This window comes from Puntigrus tetrazona, chromosome 3 (assembly GCF_018831695.1).
Source record: "Puntigrus tetrazona isolate hp1 chromosome 3, ASM1883169v1, whole genome shotgun sequence".
In the NCBI taxonomy this organism is placed as follows: domain Eukaryota; kingdom Metazoa; phylum Chordata; class Actinopteri; order Cypriniformes; family Cyprinidae; genus Puntigrus; species Puntigrus tetrazona.
In genome coordinates, this window is record NC_056701.1 from 13,435,070 (window position 1) to 13,454,161 (window position 19,092).

Here is a 19,092-nt window from a genome sequence, read left to right on the forward strand (position 1 = left end):
GTTCTCACTTGCTCAATGCTTAACTCTTAATTTCAAGCTTGGTCTTTAATTATGCAAGAATTACATGTGGTTAAAACACTTTCACGATTTACCCCACAGGGGTCTGGTAGATAACAACTGGAAGCCTGAAATGATGACATGTACTGTGTTTATCAGCTCAACCCTGCTTTAAACCAGCCTAAGATAATGTTTTTCTAACGTGGCTTTAGAAGGGCTCATTTGGAAGAGAACAGATTAGTAATTCTGAAAAAAAAAAAAATAAAATTCTTATAAAACACGTTAATATTTTAACCAGTGAGATGATTTATGAAAAACAGTCTGAGACTTATCTGACAACATGCCAGTTATGTCCAAATGTATTTTTTTAGGCAGATGAATAAATACTATTCATAATTTTCTAATAAATAATATTCATCATTCGTAAGATGGTATGATGCTGCCACCAGCTGAATAAATCTGAGAGAAGCTCATCACGTTACATCAGTATTATGTTGCCAGATAAAGACTTTAAGGTCAACTTTAAGGGGTTTTTTTCGATTAAATTATTAATCGATTAAACAGTTAGAAACAAGTATAAACAATAAGTTTATACGGTGCTGTTTATGAATGAAACCGTTTTGATGCAGAGATTTGTTCATTAACACGTTTGTGTCATTGCCTAATGAATCAGTGCTTTAAATTAATCATTTAATTTAAAAAAGTCACTGAATAGTACAAACACTGTATATATATATATATATATACAAAATTTCATTAATTCAATTTATATTTTTAAATGCATTATTAAAACGGTAGTAGCACTAGAAGATCTCTTTTGAGGTGGCTTCACTAGCACAGCAATGGAATATTCAACAACGCAAAAATGAATGATTGAGAGCTTTTTTTTTTTTATTGCAGTAACACAATTTTGCATCTGGCCGTACATCTCCAATAGTCATAACAGATCATAGAGCTCTGGACATTGAACACTGGTCACAGAAACCATATAAATGAATGGGCAGGCAAACAAATAAATAAATACATAAAACAACTCATGAATATTCATTTTAAAAAACAATATCTACCCACATTACACTTACACAGATACATACAGCCACACAAATAAGTTCACTCGAAAGCCTTTTGTTGACTCACTCACTCACTCAAACACACACACACACACACACACTCATGTAGTGACCACAACAGATTATCAATCCACTGTATTAGCGATTATTGTTGTTCTCAAAGTGCTGGCTCCTCCAACACGGGTTTACATATACTATATATTACCAGCTCCGACACTGTAAACCGAATCTACATAAAACTGAAACAAATCAAACCGTCATATTTTGAACCTATGTACAATATCAAATAACACTGTGATCTATATGTTGTTTTCTTGTGTTACCACAACACAGTCACAAAGGGAGGGTTCAGCGTATGCACACTACGAACAGCACAGCTCATCTTCACTACGGTATATACACACGACTACAGCTTTCTTATATCCTACTTAGAGATTTACGCGTTGCATGTTATAGATTCGCTATATATGTTCTGCACCCAGCAGCATATATACATATTTTTTAAATCTGATTTTTTTTTTTTTACATCTTCATGGCTTCGAGTAGATCGAAACGGATATTCGTGTAAACAAACAGCGTACAGAAATATTACACAAAGCACAAGACGATATTGGATATTGGTTTGATATGAGGGGGTCGGCTGTGTGATCTCCGATCTCCGGTATTGTGAGGGTGTTGTTTGGGTGGAGTTTGCTCGCGGTTGCATGCAGTTGGGAGGAACAGCGCGGATCGTCCCTCTCTCCTGTCTTCCGTTACTCGTAGAAACCACGATCTCTGCGGAGAGAAGGACGGAGCATGAGAAGTTTACTCTGTGGGAGCACTGTGTACTGTATGTCGGTTGGTTTTGGGTTTCACCTCGGCCCCTTGGTGTTTGGGTACAGTCCAAATTTACAGACAAGCTCTGGCACACAGACTCTGTGACTTTGATGGCTTCCATCTGAAAGTCAATCATTACCAATATTGGCTGTTTTTCTGAGAGATGAAGTTCGGAAAGGCCCTTACTCTCTTTCTTGCACATTTCTGCTTTTACTGTACATTACTGATGCACACTGTTTTCAGTTCTTCCCTTTAAAATCAGCATGAAATGAGCAGCTTTTTGACAAATGCATGCTAATAATGGATATTTCCTTTTTTGCTTTACTTTATTTAATGGAAATGTCACAATTCGATCTGGTTGCAAGTGTAACAGTGCACTGTGATGACTCCAACTGTTAAACTGTAGTAATTTTCGGTCATTTCTGTTTACCGTTAAACATAATTTGAGCATCCTGTAAAAACTATCCTTGTTGTGAAAATGTACAAAATGGATCCTTATTTCTAATTCTTTTTTTCTTGTATATTTTGTGTCACCTGAAAGTATGTCCGATTCTAGAAGTAAAATAGATTGAAAACAGCTAAACTGAAGCACTAGTAAATAGAATGAGATGATTCACAATGGGAAAGTCTGACCTCTGCAGGCCTTGGGCAGGAAGATCAATTTTATAGCTTATTGACTGAATATATGTGTTGTATAACATATTTAATAAGCACAACATTAAAGTACCTTTTATGTGATAATATTCAAAGTTTTGGGATAATATGTTTTTTCGTTTTAATTTTTTTACGTCTCGCCAAAGCTGTATTAAAATACAGTAAAAACAATAATATTCTGAAATATTATTTATTTCATTCTTGTGATCCCAAAAATTATTCTTATTCATTTTGAAAACAGTTGTGCTGCTTAATAGTTTTGTTGAAAACTGTGTTTTGTTTTAGTTTTTTAAGAATTTCTCTGTAAATAAAAAAGAACAGTACTTTTTTTAAATAAAAATATTTTGTAACATTATAAATGTCTTTACTTTTGCTTTTGATCAATAGAATGCAGCCTTGCTGAATTTTTTTTTTTCTGACCCAAAACTTGTCAAAGCAGCTATTAAAGCACATGAAGAGGTCGGGTTGCTACAGGACACTAGTTTTCAAGTTCTTTATATTTAATAAGGGAAAAACTAAGGATCAAGACAATCCAAAGCAACTACTTGATGGCTCTAAATACAGCACCCTTACCATCGGTTTTCACCAGCAGAGTTAAATTCGGATGTGATTGTTTTCATCCAGCCTGTCAATTAACAAAATCAAATATAAAACAAGCGTAATGCCTGTCTAACTCTACTTCGGGTTTCTGATCCAGTGGGTCTGCGGCAGTAAGACATTGTTGTGCCAAATATGCAACATTTGATGGACATAGCGGTGTACTCACGCTCCCTCCTCTTTGAGTAGAGAGAGGAACTTGCTGACTCTGTATGCCTGATCCATCTAGAGAGGAGAGTAAACACAACATGCTATAAATAAACTTTGATTTTCGGGTATATGGTTCTCTGCATGTGACTCTGTCGCGAGATAAAATGAGCTCATGAAATTGCTAGACAGCACTTTAGATGTAGTATCAGATTCTTCTGTGCAAGAAACAGCTATAAAAAGCACAGAATACAAACTCAATTATTTAGACCACATTTCAAGAAGCATGTTAGAAAACCGCTTGAGCTCATTAAAGTTCTAGTCCACATGAATAAGATATTAAAACATAAATAAATCCTGGAATTTAATGGTTTTGAGAGACTCTTAATTCTTCAGAATAGTACATTTACGGACTGAGGCTGACCTGCAGAGACATCTCAATGAGCATGAGAAGCTTTTTAATGCCGATCCACACTCTTTTTCCCTTTACGTGCTGGGCGATGGTGGTTCTCTCAGCATCTGTGAAGCTGCCCAGGAGCTTGAAATGAACAGAAAAAAAAAGGTAAGTGCATTTTGTGAATGTAAATGAAGTGACAGAAAGGGTGGTATCGCCCTCTTCTGGCTAAAGATGAAACAACATTAAATAAACACACTAGAATCCTAAAATAACATCTCCTGATGATAGATTTTTCATTCGATCTCACCTCTAGAGCTTCAACCAGATGTTCGCCACTGGAGATATTCTGCACATGGATGGTGGTGCTGAACGCATCCAGCATCTCCATCTCCTGCAGCACGTCTTTACGGCTGGTGGTGCCGATGATCAGCAGCTTACGGCCCTTATGTTCAAGAGAAGAACACCAGATATTTTACGCCCATAATCTAACAGGATAAATCCATGATGCAATAAATGCAATAAAAAAGGTTAAAACACTGTTACGTACTGCATGAACATATATGACCTATGAGTAAAAGCGTCAGAACTTACATGAGGTGGAGTCTTCTTCAGCAAAACCAGCAGGGCCTGAAGAACCAGGTTGGAGAATCGAGGACCAATCGGCACGTAATCTGTTTCACCACACATAATTATTAGAATGACATTAATAGTGTAATGTGGCATTTTTCAAGTCATTTACTAGTGCATTAGAGGGACAATTTAAAATTTGCTTGTTGACTTTAATTAAAGATACCCCTAAAAAATAAATATACTAAAAATGTATTTGAAATACATTTATTTAAGCATACGTCACATACATTTACATATTTATATGCTTAATAAAAATACGCTGCAGTCGTACTTTTGGTATACTAAACCGGTTCAGTTAAAGTCTGCTACACCGAAACAACTAATGTTGTACTTAATGCATTTTAATTGTGCTAAAGTCCAAGTAAAGATATACTGAAGTATAACTGATAGTGCTAAAGTGGAATTCCTGACAGATATTACTCAAAGATTATATAATCCTCATAGTGGCATTAAAACACATTTAAGTTTAACAGACATAAATGTGCACTGTGCACAAGTAGTACTCCAAATAAAATTACATTTTTATATCAATAAGACATATATAACCAATATGTCACGTTAATAGATTTAAACCATATTTAGTATGAAATAAATGGATTTTAAATACACTATATGAACAGAAGTATACCCCCTTCTAATGGTCATGTTTGACTCCTTTCGACAAGTACAAATCTCAATGTTAAAACATATAAGGACATTCTTGGTATTCTGTGATGAGCTTTTGGCTTGAGGTTAACATTTAAACTGAACAAGCAGAGGTGTTCAGCTGGGATGAGGACTTGCCTTTCTGCAGACCAGTCAAGTTCTTCCACACTGACTGAATCATTTCTTTTTGAACCTTGCCTTATACTCAGAGGCATTGACGTGTTAGAAAAAGGTCCTTCAGATGCACACAGGTGTCTAAGATATCATTATATGCTTAAACATTGAGATTTGAACTCATTATAAGTAGTTAAATCTGTTCATTAGAAGGGGTGTCCCATTACTTTTGTCCACATAGTTTTAAAAAGTTTTTTTACTAAAGACATTCAAACTATACTTTTGTTTAACACGTATATTCTTTTTTTCACAAATAATGGTTAAACAAAATCTAATAATTATTGGCGGTTTCCCCTGTTAAATACCCCTACTTAAAAAACAAAACAAAAAACAAATTCAACAATTTAAATAATAAAGCAGTCTAACCTAACAGACGCTCAATGTCATCAACCACAACACAGCTGAGCTGAGACTTGTAAGCGTCGTCAAAGACCTGAGAAGAAATATGAATGAAAACACGCAATGATCGTGTGCAGTAAAATAACTTTGGCTTTGAGAATGAAAAACGTAAATAGATTACATGTGTAAAAATTTCACATTTAAACTGAAATGATATTAAAATGAATGAACGCAGAGTATGCAACCACTCACCTTCTTGATTGCCTGGCATTTGGAGATCTCTGAGTGGCCAATCATCTTGTCTGGAGAGCAGATCTTAATGAAGGGGAACTGTGAGTCCTCAGAGATTTTGGCAGCCAGGGCTGTCTTTCCACTGTGAGGAGGTCCTGAGGCCAAAAACATGATGTGTCAGGACTGAAAAATAGTCTACACGAATTGGAGCACAGAGACTATCCTGCCTAAATAAGGCTAAGGTACTCTCACTAACATTTTGTAAAAGTTATGTACTTGTAAAACAAATGTGTGTAAACTTTTTTGAATGTTATTTTTACTCAATGATTGTTGAACATTCATCATCATGATGTTATTTTATTCTTGATGAACATTTCAACAATGTTGAGAGAAAAACATTCTTAGAACGTTCTCTGAATGTCCTTATTATGCTGAATGTTATCATAAAACATTATGAAACATCCCTGATTTAAGATTTAATATTTGCTGAACGTTTTCACAATATTAGCAATATATTCCGTGAGATGGTCATTCACGGAGCTGTCATGAAGAACAGTCAGCATGCTCATGCTGAAAATGAAGGCTCACCCTCAAGAAGCACAGACACGAGTGGAGTACGGTCACTGTTCTTAGTCTGCTGCACCAGCAGCTCTCCGTCCTCCAGCACTCGGGTCACTGGATCACCCCACTTAATGATGCCGTTCATGATGTAACTGGAATAGTCTTCCTGGTTGGTGCCAAAAGCCTAGCAAAAATACAAGACAGCATGGTTTCAGGTCTTACAAACGACTCTCTGAACTCTGCAATCCTTCTGCTGATGAAAGCTATTAATTATTCAACGAAGCAGAAACTTACAGGTTTGATGTCATTATTCAAGGACGCCATGAAATCTGATCGAGTGACTTGCAGCTTCTCCGCTCGCTCCATGTCCACCTCCACGGTAGATGTGGCCTGGAATACAATTCGATTCAGTCTAGACCTTTCAAATGGGGTGTTATGAAAGTATATGAATGCATGGAACCTTATAGTTTGCACCTTAATGTGGCGGTTCATGGCAGTGGACTGGGCAGCTCTGACCAGTCCCTCCAGTTCAGCTCCACTGTAGTTCTTGGTGTCAGCAGCCAGTTCTTTCACGTCCACATCACCAGACAGGAGGTTAAACTCACGCATCTTAGCTGTGTGAATGTTCAGGATCTGAACACGGCCCTTTTCATCCGGCAAACCTGGGTGATGAGACGCAGACAAATGAACAGTGATGAAGTTTTCTTGTTGTTGTTGCTAAACAAAGGGCAAGCCTTTGAGGTCCTACCAATTTCCATCTTTACTTCAAATCGGCCGGGTCTCATCAAAGCTTCATCTATCAGGTCAGGCCTGTTAGTCATGCCTTCCAGACAAAGACAAATGCACAGGTTAGAAAAAAACTAAATAAAACAGAGAGTATTTAGAGATTTTCAGTGAAAATTATAATATAAATAACATAAAAATATTTATTTAATCATTTTTAATAATCAATAATAAAACATGTTTATTATATAATATTTTATTATTATTAATAAAAAGAGTAAACTTGTACTTTTTGTACATTCATTAATAATTTCTTTCAGATGTCACATTAGAATTAAAAACAATAGCAACAGAACAAAAATATAATCATTATTATTATCAGTAATATTTTAGATTCTAAAAATGTTTCGTTTTAACAATAATAAAAACTTATTATACAGTAAAATTCTATATATATATATATATATATATATATATATATATATATATATATATATATATATATATATATATATAATAGAATATATATATATATATAATAGAATATATATATATTATTATAAAAACTATTGTTGTTATTATTACAGGTTTTGTTGTACATTCTTTTTTTTTCAAAAATCACATTCAATTTATAAAAAACTTGCTATGTAATATTTAACTTTCTTTGCAATCATAGATTTGGAGTTTTTATATGACTGCTAAATATAGCAAATCAACAGAACATATATTAGCTGCTGTTATTCACCGATGACGAGGATGTTGTTGAGCTGCTCCACTCCGTCGATCTTGGACAGGAGCTGGTTGACCACAGTGTCGTGCACACCTGTGCTGCTGGCACCTGTCCCACGCTGCTTACAGATAGCATCCAGCTCATCAAAGATGATGATATGCAGGCCACTGTTAGCACCCAACTGCAGAGCAAAATACAGAAGATAGCATAGTATACTACAGTACAATAATGTATGGTATTATGAGGACAGCGAGGTCTGTCTTCTCACCCTTTTCTGTTCCTCCTCAGCATCTGCGAACAGTTTCCTGATGTTGGCCTCAGATTCACCCACATACTTGTTGAGGATCTCGGGTCCGTTGACTATCTTTGGCTCTCTGGCGTTCAGCATCTTACCTATCTGCCTGGCCATCAGTGTTTTACCACAGCCAGGAGGACCAAAGAGCAGGATGCCTTTCACATGCTTACAGCCTGCAGAGAGAAAAACTCACTTTTACAACTCTCAAAAAAACACGCACATTACCCACAATCAATGCATTCGAGCATTTATAATGAGTACAAACATCAACATAAATGGACCGTTCTGGTGGATAAATGATTTTTACCAGATCACATGACAAAATGGAAAGCGAAGACGATACAAACCCATCTGCTCCACAATGTCTGGTGGAAAAACTCGAGAGGCGAAGGCCCTGCGGAAGATATCAGAGAACTCCTTGTCTAAACCACCGATGCCCATTTTCTCGAAGTTCCAGTCGGGGTTAATGATTGTCTGGCGGGCTTCTTTGGTCTTGGCCTTGCCTGGTGAGCATCAGGACGAAGAGTAAAATTCAGAGATGAGTTACAAGGCTGTTTACATGGCAACTGAAATTTATTTTTAAGTCTGATAAAACCCACCAACTAGAGTAAGAGATGAGCTCTCTGATTTTTCAAAGATGACTTGACTGTTTCCAACCAACAAGCCAATCTCAATCTGTGAAGTAGTTGTCAAAACAGAGAATGATTAACTGTGCATTTTCATTTTTATATGATATGATAGTATCTGTTCTCTTTGCAATACCTTTTGCTTTTTGCCAGACGCTGGTTCTCCCTTCAGTATGCTGGGGTCCATCGCCTCAATGTCTTTGATAACTAGACCGAAGAGCTTGTCACAGAAACTGAAGACCAGCTATGACAGGAAAAGCACAAGACATAATAATTAGCATGCGTAAACATCAGACACCATTAATTCTGTTTTTGTGATGTGATTCTGACCTGCTGCCCCACACTGAAACCCTGGTTGTTGAAATGCTGAATAAACTCAGCAGCCATTTTGTCAGAGTCGTAGGGACTGGAGTCGGTGCTCTTCTTCTGCAGGAAGTCAATCTCAATGGTCATGGCTCCAATGCACTGCTTGGATTTGTCAAAGTTGTAGTTGGCCACTGAAATAACAAAGTGGGAAATAGGTTTTTTGAGTATAAAAAATTTACATTTTTTGCAAATGTTCACCCAAGAACCATGTACACACCTTCTATTTCTTGTCCGATGGACAGGCCTGCCCATTTCCTCTTTAAGAAAAATTAAGAATAAAATGAATAAAACAGCAAAAAATCCATAAAAACACAAGGACATTCTAATTATCTGTACTTAAAGAGACAGTTCACCCATAAAATTAAATTATGCCATCATTTATTCATACTTGTGTTGTTCCAAACCAGTTCTTTCTTCTGTGAAACATGTTTTTGTCCATAAAATGGAAGTCAGTGGTAGCCAAATCTGTTCGGCTACGTTCTTCAGAATATCTTTTTTTGTGTTCCACTTTGAACCACATTTCTGGGTGAACTAGCCCTTTAAATATGTCTGGTTAGCTGTTGTTTTTGGATAAGATGTTAAGTGTTTGTCTTCTGTTGTGTTTGTGTCACATGTAACAGATCTTGGCAGGAGTCCCGCACCTGTGGCAAACTGAAAGCGATGGTTCCAGGAACCACTGAGTGGTGAGACTTCACCGTGAACACAAACTTGTGGCTGCTTGTTGTCCTCACAGTCACATGCCTATATATAGAGAGAGAGAGAGGGGCAGAAAAGATTTCTACAATGACACAAGGATAAAAATATATATATAGTGTTTAACAGAAAACATCACTTTAACTAGTTATTTCAGCCGATGACTGTCTACGTTTACAACTGCACCAATCCCACATAATCTGAGATTAGCACATGCGATTATGTGTGTGAATCACTGACAATGGTTCCTTTTTTAGAAACCTTGCATAATAACAGTTCATTCAGTTAAAGCACAAGTTAACCATAATTATGCATAATCTATGTTCATATATGTGATTACTAAATACTACCTGGAAGCTCTGACGACTTGTCACGATTTCCACCAAAATGACAAATAAATTAATTAATGATAATAACGATTGTTAAAAATTGTCTGCTTAAACATAAATGTATAATAATGAAAGTACAGATTTTTTATTTTTCATTTATTATTTAACACACAAAACATCAATCACATATTAACAAACCCACACAAATCAGTCCTCATGCTGTGATATGGATATGCTTGGACATGAGGCATCAGCAGGAGGCACTGCGGCAGACTCTGTCAGCTCGAGTTAATGTCTGGACTGATTCAGCATCCCAAGGACACACACGCACACAAGCACACACACACTTAGGGAAAATCATCAGCTCTGCTGCTGGAGCACTAATTATATGTTTTATACATCCATGTGATACAATTGCAAGACGATATTGTGTACTTACATGATTAATAAGTATTTAAGACAACTTTTTGTCTTAAGAAATTACAGGAAAGTTTTTAACAAAGGGGCAGTATTTGCCCACAGAAGTAATTGTTTATGGGTAAATTTTACCCTTATATGGTATGCATTCAAGCATTTTTTTTCTACGAAATCCACAAGAACAGAATGATATGACATATGAAATGTTACATTTACATATATACAACTTTTTTGGCCACACATGTTATATATATGAGACACTGTGGACACAACTTTTATTTCTTAGCACTTTTGGACAGGGGTCATCAACACAGCAAACTGGATGCACTGTTTGTTCTGACACTTTTCTATCATGGCACGTGTGTTTTTGAACAGTATGAGCTACAATAGTCTTGTGGTGTTATTGGACCAAACAGACTAGTCACTGAGCCTTAGGCACCCATGACCCTGATGCCCGTTTATCGCTTCCCTGTCCTTGCAACGTTTTGGTAGATACTGGCTAACACCCTCAAGATATGCCGTTTTTGAGATGCTCCGACCCAGCTGTCTAACCATCGCTATTTGGCCCTCAGAGCTTTTCACTTGTCCGTTTTTCCTGTATCAAATGTATTAAATTCAAGAACTGGCTGTCCGCTCACTGTCTAACATATATCTGGCCATCGTGCATTTTGAATGTGTTGAGTCTGTGTGTTGTGGGTGAATACTCACTGTCCAGACTGCAGATCTTTCTCGCTCACTACTGCACAGTTCGTCAGTGACAGCTCATCCGTCGGGCATCGAGCCGCTTGCATCGTCTGTAGAAAGACAGACAATAATGAAGAGAGCGAGTAAGGCAGGAGAAAGGTTTGTCTTATATGAGAACATCTGACCATTGATGTTGAAGCTTAAAGCTGATGTGTGTAATTTATGTTTGATTAAATAAGCTATTTAGCAGTTAATTTCCCTTAGTTTTGTTGCTCTGTTCTATAATGCTCTTAGTTTTGAAATATCCTCAAATTTATTTGAACAGCTTGACAGAAAATCATCGCTTCAACCAATGACGCGAGTTGGGGGCGGCGTTATCTTTTTCACTGGCATTTAGGGGAGTATTCAAGGAAACCTGTTTGAGAACTATAACCTTTGCAGATTCACTTGGTGGCGCTAGTGGCACAGAAATTACACACTTCAGTTTTAATATTTGCATCTTGCTATATTAGCTCACTGGGCGTCGTTTCTTACGAAAAGGAGAATCTTTCTCCTCATGAAAAATGTATAGTGAACCACACCATATGAAGGAGTTCCCATGATTCCCTGCAGAATTTTAAAAATAGAAAATCCCATGGTGCAAAATAGCAAGATGAAAAGCTGTTTCTACTGTGCAAGCTGAAAATTTGACCAACATTCGAAGCACTGAGATTGTCGTTTTAAAGACCTCATCTAATCATCCCTTCCAGGATCACATGCATCATGTTTTATTGCAATAGAGATCCTACAAACCCCAAACCAATAATACCACGGGTTTGATATAAACAGTGTTAGATAACAACAAATGAGGCGATAAACAAAAATGGCAAGGGAAATCTGTATACAACAGAGCACCAGCACGTTAAACATGGGTAAATGAGACAGACATTGTATATTTTTAAGCAAAGGCTGACAGTGAAGTTTAATGGGTGTTCTAGCTTTATTTGTTCCTTCCTTGGTTGATGCAACCAGCCAAAGAACCATAAATAACACAGAATGCAAAAGAAAAAGAAGAAAGAGGAAAAAAAGAGACCTAATTGAGAAGAAGGGCTGCACACTGTGCAAAAAAAAAAACCTTTAGTGAAAACAATTAGAGATCAAGGGAATAAAAACTTTTTGATACTTTTTCAGGTATAGTTAAAGCTAAAGCTCACATGAATTAAAATCAATAATTTCACTGCATTTATTAATCAGAGTTACTGCTACTTTCTATACGTTTTTTGTTTACAATTTTACTAATTTTGATTACCCCGAATATTCTGGCAATAAAAATTAAACATGACAAATATTTAACAATGAATGAAAACGTGGTAATGCCTTTTCTGTATAATGATGAGATGCACTTTCTGTATAATGAGAAAACGCTAAAGAAAATGTAACCTAAACTGAGAAAGTTATTAATAAGTTAACTTATTAGTAAGTTAATACCAAAAGTGAAAATCGTTGCACTTTATTTACCCCAAAAAGTTTTAGAGTAGTAACTTAACGTACATATTAGATTAGATACACTTTCAGAGGTTTTGTTTTAGAGGCATGACAAGCTGTCATACCCCTAAAAGTATCATTTTTGCACAATTTTTTTTTCTGTCAGTGGTATATAAAGTCACAATGAAAGTTCTTTTCTTCCTTATCTGAGCGAAATAGCTTCTCAAATGAGTAAAAACCGGACTTGACTTGGTTCACCTGAAATTAATTTATTCATTGTATCTTTGTTGTTTGTGACTTGCAAACAGTGATTGACCGATGAAGCTGATATAATTCATTTAACAATGAATTAATTCACAGATAATATTAAACACTGCATTATTCCGATAAAAAAAAACAAAAAACATAAAAGTTAATTTCGATTTCTCGGTGACTTTAAAGGCGAGATGTTGGATGTGTTCCAGTGTGAAGCCAGGAAGCAGAACTAGAGGACAGTGAATGACTTTTTGATGGTTTGTATCTGATTCAAAGCCTGGGTGTGGACGTTAACTCAACAGGCTGGCATAATCCGGTTAACGAACAGCGGCCCAGCAATTAGACCTACTTTAGTTGCAGGTCAGAAAAGCAATAATCCATGGCTCCCTGCCAGCACGCATAACAAACTCACCACAGGCCCTCGCACCGTTCAGTCGTTACAGCTAGCCTTTTAGTGCTCAACCTCAAATCAACCTTTATTTGTCCTGAGAGTGGGAACACAGGCACATGATCTTGAGTTGGATGGTTTGTGTCTGTGACGCATTGTAGCGCTGTAGTGCTCCCTTGAGTCGTTGCTACCGAGAAGGGTCATAGCAACAGGGGTTACAGCCTGTGAGCTCTCAGGACACTAAGGGCGATGCAGAAAGCTAGTGAAAGTCAAGCATACTGCTCAATCTGGCAAGCAACAAGCAGAGGCAGAGGGCATTCGGAAAGCATACATACCTTGAAAAATATAACAACCTTGGGGGCCAATGAATGCACGCAAGCAAGAGGGAGGGCAGAAGGACATAAGACAAACAGTTGAGACAGCCAGCACCACATTTAGCCGAAGACAGCATGTGGTTGAGAAACAATAGAGTGTGCGGCGTGAGGCAGCATGAGGCAGCATGCAGAGCAGAGTCAGGATCAACGGCAAGTGTGCATGAAGGAGCAGCAAAGGCAAAACCCCGGTGTGGTCGGGGAATGTGTGAGCACTTTCGCTAGTCATTTGAAATATGAAAAGTTGCATTAATAAGGTTTAATGCACATGCAGAATGTGACTAAAGCAACAACAAAATCTTTAGTGAAAACTGAAATCAAATAAAAAAAAAACAAATACGATTTTTTCGGCCATGCATTCAAAAAATATAATGCAGCTCTATATATATATATATATATATATATACTTTCAAATGTTTGGGGTCAGTAAATTTAAATAAATTATATATATTTTCAAATTATATATATATATATACTGTATATATTATATACAGTATATTCAGCAAAGATGCATTAATGTGGTCAAAAGTGACAGTAACGAAAATTATAATATTCCAAAAGATAATGTTAAAATTATAATGTTACTTATAAAAAACATGTATAATGAATGGTTTCTATAAAAGTATGAAGCAGCACAATTTTTTCAAAACTGGCAATAACAAGAAATGGTTCTTAAGCAGCAAATCTGCATATTAGCATATTTTTATACGACATGTTTAATGATTTCTGTAGGATCATTAGACACTGAAGACTGGAGTAATGATGCTGACGATTCAGCTTTGCTATCACAGGAATAAATTACATTTGAAAGTAAATAAATCAGAAATTTGTAACTTTTCACATTATTGCAGCTTTTCTGTATTGCAAGCCTATACACGAGCAACGATTAAGCTTTGAAAGAAAGAAAATCGCAGTATAATTCAGCACTGAATAAACAAAATAAAATGCTGCGTGCTGTTTCATCAGTCCGTAAACTGAGTAAAAATCTATTTCAAGCAGCACTACTCTACGTGTTTAATGAGGCTGGGCCTCTGGAGAGATATTCAATGAGGAACGAGGAGAAGCCTAATCAATACTGTCGAGAAGAAACTTCTGACTGCACAGAGGACGTCCTGCCACAGGACTGAATACAGCAGCTCAGGACTGAATGCAGTTGATGACTTGATGTTATGGTTAAGTATTATTCGTTTACGTGGCCATTTCGTAAGTGGCGCATGTCGCAGAGTTAAGATCGATGGACAAACAAAGGTTTGATCTATGCAATTATTTCATACACTTCAAATGGTTACACTATTGGATTACAGCAGGACACAGCGCTGGCTTCTTTTACATTTGGTTTATTTATTGTGCCTCTGATATATCCCCATTAATGTAGGATGATCCTTATATCAGAGCACGCAATCATGAAGATTAATATAGGACAAATGGCACAGGGAAAACCTCTCCTCTTAATCCTCCAAATCATGGAAATGATGCTCGTCGAGCTTCCCGATTGGTCAACCACAAAAGGTTAAAGGCTGTTTAAATCAAGGATGATATAGCGAACTATAATGATAAAAACAGTATCATTGGGATCACTTTCAGAACTGACAGACAATGAGAATCCACCCGAGCATTTAAAGCAGGCGATATAACAGCACCACGCAAGACCATGTGCTGGTATGAACAGTAATATAATTATGGTTAGAGAATTATTATAGCTTTTGGTGTGAACGGGCTTTAACTGATAATCATTCTGAGAAAAACAACAGTCAGAGCAAAAGTAAAATGCATTTTAGTAAAGAAAACTTAAAAAGGATAATAAAACAATTACATTAATGTCAATTTTATAGCACTCCCATGACTTGCAATTCCTGAAACGCATTTCAAGATTTTCTAATTTATCATTTGCTTTTAATTACCCCAGAGGGAGATCTTAGTTTAATTCATTTCCTGGGCAGGGTTTTTCTTTTTCTTTTCTTTTTTTTTTGGCCCATATGGAGTGCACTTAGCTGCTTGATGTGAACTAACTGCATGATGAAGATTGTTGCTTGTGAGTTAGAAGTTATTAATGTCTGCAAAAACTGGTCTTAATTGGTTAAATAAAACAATGTCAAAAAAACAATGTCAAAATGCTTTGACTATATAGATGATTAGAAATCTCATGTGATGTTAATTAGCTTTGGGGCCTTCACAACAATAAAAAATAGCAGGTCCTTCATGCAGGTCCTTTGATAAGAGCTACAACTGATGGGGAGGATTTCTCAATAATCTCAATTATTCATTTAGTTTTAATACACTTTAGTGCTTGGCAGTTGTTCTAGTGCCCATCCCACACACAGAAGCCTATGCATTAATACAAAATCTAGTAGTCATTTTTGATTAAATAAAGATATGTATATTAGTGCTACAGAGTCAGAGGAAATTAAAGCAGAGGAAATGGGAATTAAAGGGGAAATACTCTTAAGAGTCAACCGGCACTCATGGGAGTCAATCCCAAAGGAAGGTCTCTTATTCCTTTGGTTCATCGTAACAGATATTGAGCAGAACTCACTGTATCTGACATATATCTACAGAAAGCATAATGACAGACACAAGCAGACTGTGTATCATTCATACAGTGAAAGTATTAAGTAATTTAACACTGGGCTGAACTCTGTGGGTGAAGGATGCCCACACGTAGTTTTGTCTGGCTCGGTCTAGTTTGATCAGCGCAGCTCACAAGAAATATCTCATAATAACCAAAAGAGTGAATAAATTGTTCTGCTGACAATGGCATCTCAGCAAAAACAAACCGAATAACAGATTTTTCAATCTCTTCTTGAGCAGAATCGCAACAGGGAACATGATGGGCTTAATAAAACAATTGACACGGCGTGACTCATAAATGCTCATCTTTTCATACAGTTGTTCGTGGGTGTGTGACAGGCATTCACAAACTCCTGAACAGCCTTCACCTGCTCTTTCACTGGCATGTTGTGTCCTACCTTAAGTATAATAAAGCCATTAAATACAGTGACAGCTAGAGTAAACTGTAGACTGTATAATGTGCAATCCTTTATGCAATCTGCACATATATATATATATATATATATATATATATATATATATATATATATATATATATATATATATATATATATATAATATACAAGCATACAAGCAATTCTGGTATATATGCAGATTGCATATTTATAATGCAAGTGTGCAGATTTGCAGATTTATATTGTATAATTCAACTTTACAGCTGTTTATTTTACTTTATTTACTTTTTATTTTTTGCACTTTGTGCGGAATTGTGCCATTACATCACAAATACCTGTTGTGGTTTATAATATCCACATTTGGCTTGATTGCCACAATAATTATAACAAAAATGTATGTACATAAGAAGTACACTTGCAAAAACTGAAAGCTCATAACAAAAATTATGTTTTTTTCATTAAGATTAATTGGAATGCACAAAAAACTGCGTGAGTAAAATAAATGGAATGCAGTACAGCTACTAAACAACAAAACAAAATAAAAACATGACATTATCATTAGAAATGTCTAAAAAATTACAAAAATATTTCTGAATCAATATATTACTAGATTAATTCATATAATTGGAGTATAACTAAATAATATTAAAATAATACTACTATTTATTACTAAATAGCATTTATAAATGTGATATTACTGATATGATATAATTCTGATATGAATGAATAATTAACTAAATCAGATAAAGCTTGAAGCCAATAATGATGCCATTTTGAAAGCATTTTTCACAATGACAGGCAAACCTCTCGTTGAGCCCCACAGCGCTCCATCCTGCAGCTTTGCGCACAAAATACAGCTATTCGTATCGGTGGAGCAATGTGTTTGCGTGGACATTTTGCAGCGAAAGCGTGATTTTGCACGGGAATACGCAGGCTTGCTCGAGATTATACCTCTCGAGCTCTCGAAGCAGAAACTGTGCGGTGTGATGAGCTTATGGGAGCATTACGCGAGCCGTGTCAAGGTTAAATCCGCCGAACGAGCACAGTCCTGTTATTCCACTCTTCACGACAGCGTTCTGCAGCACAAAAACACGCTGCATGGCTACCGTACACATATACATCCAACACGCATCTTAAATGATTAATAAAACAACCGCCTGCCGGTTCACGCTGTACCGAATCCATGGGCTAGAGCAAACGGAAAACCTCCTCGGCTCTATTTTAGGCTTGTGCCTGTTTACCGATAGGCTCGGGCTAGAAACAATAACGTTAATCAACGCTATTTCACCATTCACACAAATGCTGGCAAATAAATTCACGTGCCACGGTCGAGATGCGAGTATTCATAGGGGCTTATTATTATTAGGCTGCTATTCAAAGCTTCCCGCGTATCTTTGTGCGGTAGCCATATATTAGCATGGCACGAATGATAACGTAAACCAAACACCAGCAATGTCGATGCAGATCTGCATTGGGGCTCACGGGTGACCGTGTCAGCACCCGCTGCTGTCTGCGGGCTGGTTATATTGTGGAAAGGTGCCAGTGGCTGGCAGGCAACGAACTAGAAAGGGTTTTTTAAAAAAAACAACCAAAAAACAAAACAAAAAAAAAACGAGGCAGTAAAAGCTCTTCTCCGGAGCGATTGTTGTGACATAACGCGCTAATTCGTAATGTCGTATACGGTTAATCGTTGAATAATTCAAATGGAAGCATATCTTACCCGGGTCGCCATGTTTGCGTTAGGTGATGCTGCTCGGAAGAGCTCCACACAGCAGTACTAGAACAGCACCACGGTAGCGGACAGCGACACAGGCGAGAGCTGCGCATGCGCGAGGACGCTTCGCACTGATGACAGCAGCGACTCATTTCTGTGAATCGAATCTTTCGATCGGTTCTCGACAGGGAACCGTTTCAAAACACGAGTCAGATGTTCTTTACGTAATTATGATGTCATTAATCGGCGTAATGCTCTAAAACGTTCTAATAGGGTCATATTTAGAAGGTTCTTCTTACAATGTTGCAGCCATTACTAACCAATCTAGAATCTGTATTAATCTTTGTTGACGCCTAAGTTGCTACGTAAATTTACATTCAAAATTTAAATTAATTTGCGTCACAGAACTGAAGATTAAACGCAGTAAGATAAAATGTGTTAATATAATAGTCAGTAAAGTATAATGTATCATGAAAATAATCGGTTCTTTTGATTCTTTCTGGTCAATGCGAACAGAGCATGGACGAAAGAAAACGATCCAATTCAGACCAAGAACAAAACATTTCGTTTAGTTATATTTAGTTATTCAAGTAGTTATATATAGTTTTTTTCTCTCTCTCTCTCTCTCTCTCTCTCTCTCTGTTCTATTTTAGCAATTGCATATTTATTGCTAGTTTTACCTTCAAAAACTAATACTAGCTTTCTTTTAATATTCTACTTATTAAAAAACCCAAACAATAGGTTCCTTTGTTCTATATTCTGTTTCTTTTTAAAGTAAACAAAAAAAATAACACTTGCCACGTGTACTGCATTAAA

The 19,092-nt window shown here is 36.6% G+C and overlaps 1 protein-coding gene across 1 annotated transcript; it reads right to left on the reverse strand.

The window, feature by feature from the left end:
- Window positions 1-863: 863 nt before the first annotated feature.
- Window positions 864-18,418, reverse strand: nsfa (N-ethylmaleimide-sensitive factor a). The gene is made up of 21 exons (XM_043225647.1): window positions 18,283-18,418; window positions 11,146-11,231; window positions 9,640-9,739; window positions 9,216-9,255; window positions 8,963-9,129; window positions 8,769-8,876; window positions 8,606-8,681; window positions 8,354-8,509; window positions 7,980-8,179; window positions 7,727-7,892; window positions 7,007-7,081; window positions 6,733-6,920; window positions 6,553-6,648; window positions 6,286-6,442; window positions 5,719-5,852; window positions 5,494-5,560; window positions 4,270-4,349; window positions 3,986-4,120; window positions 3,706-3,819; window positions 3,304-3,359; window positions 864-1,841 (listed from the first exon to the last, which is right to left on the reverse strand). The coding sequence occupies exons 1-21, from the start codon at window positions 18,292-18,294 to the stop codon at window positions 1,820-1,822; spliced, it is 2,235 nt and encodes a 744-aa protein (XP_043081582.1). The 5' UTR covers window positions 18,295-18,418; the 3' UTR covers window positions 864-1,819.
- Between the last annotated feature and the right edge of the window lie 674 nt (window positions 18,419-19,092).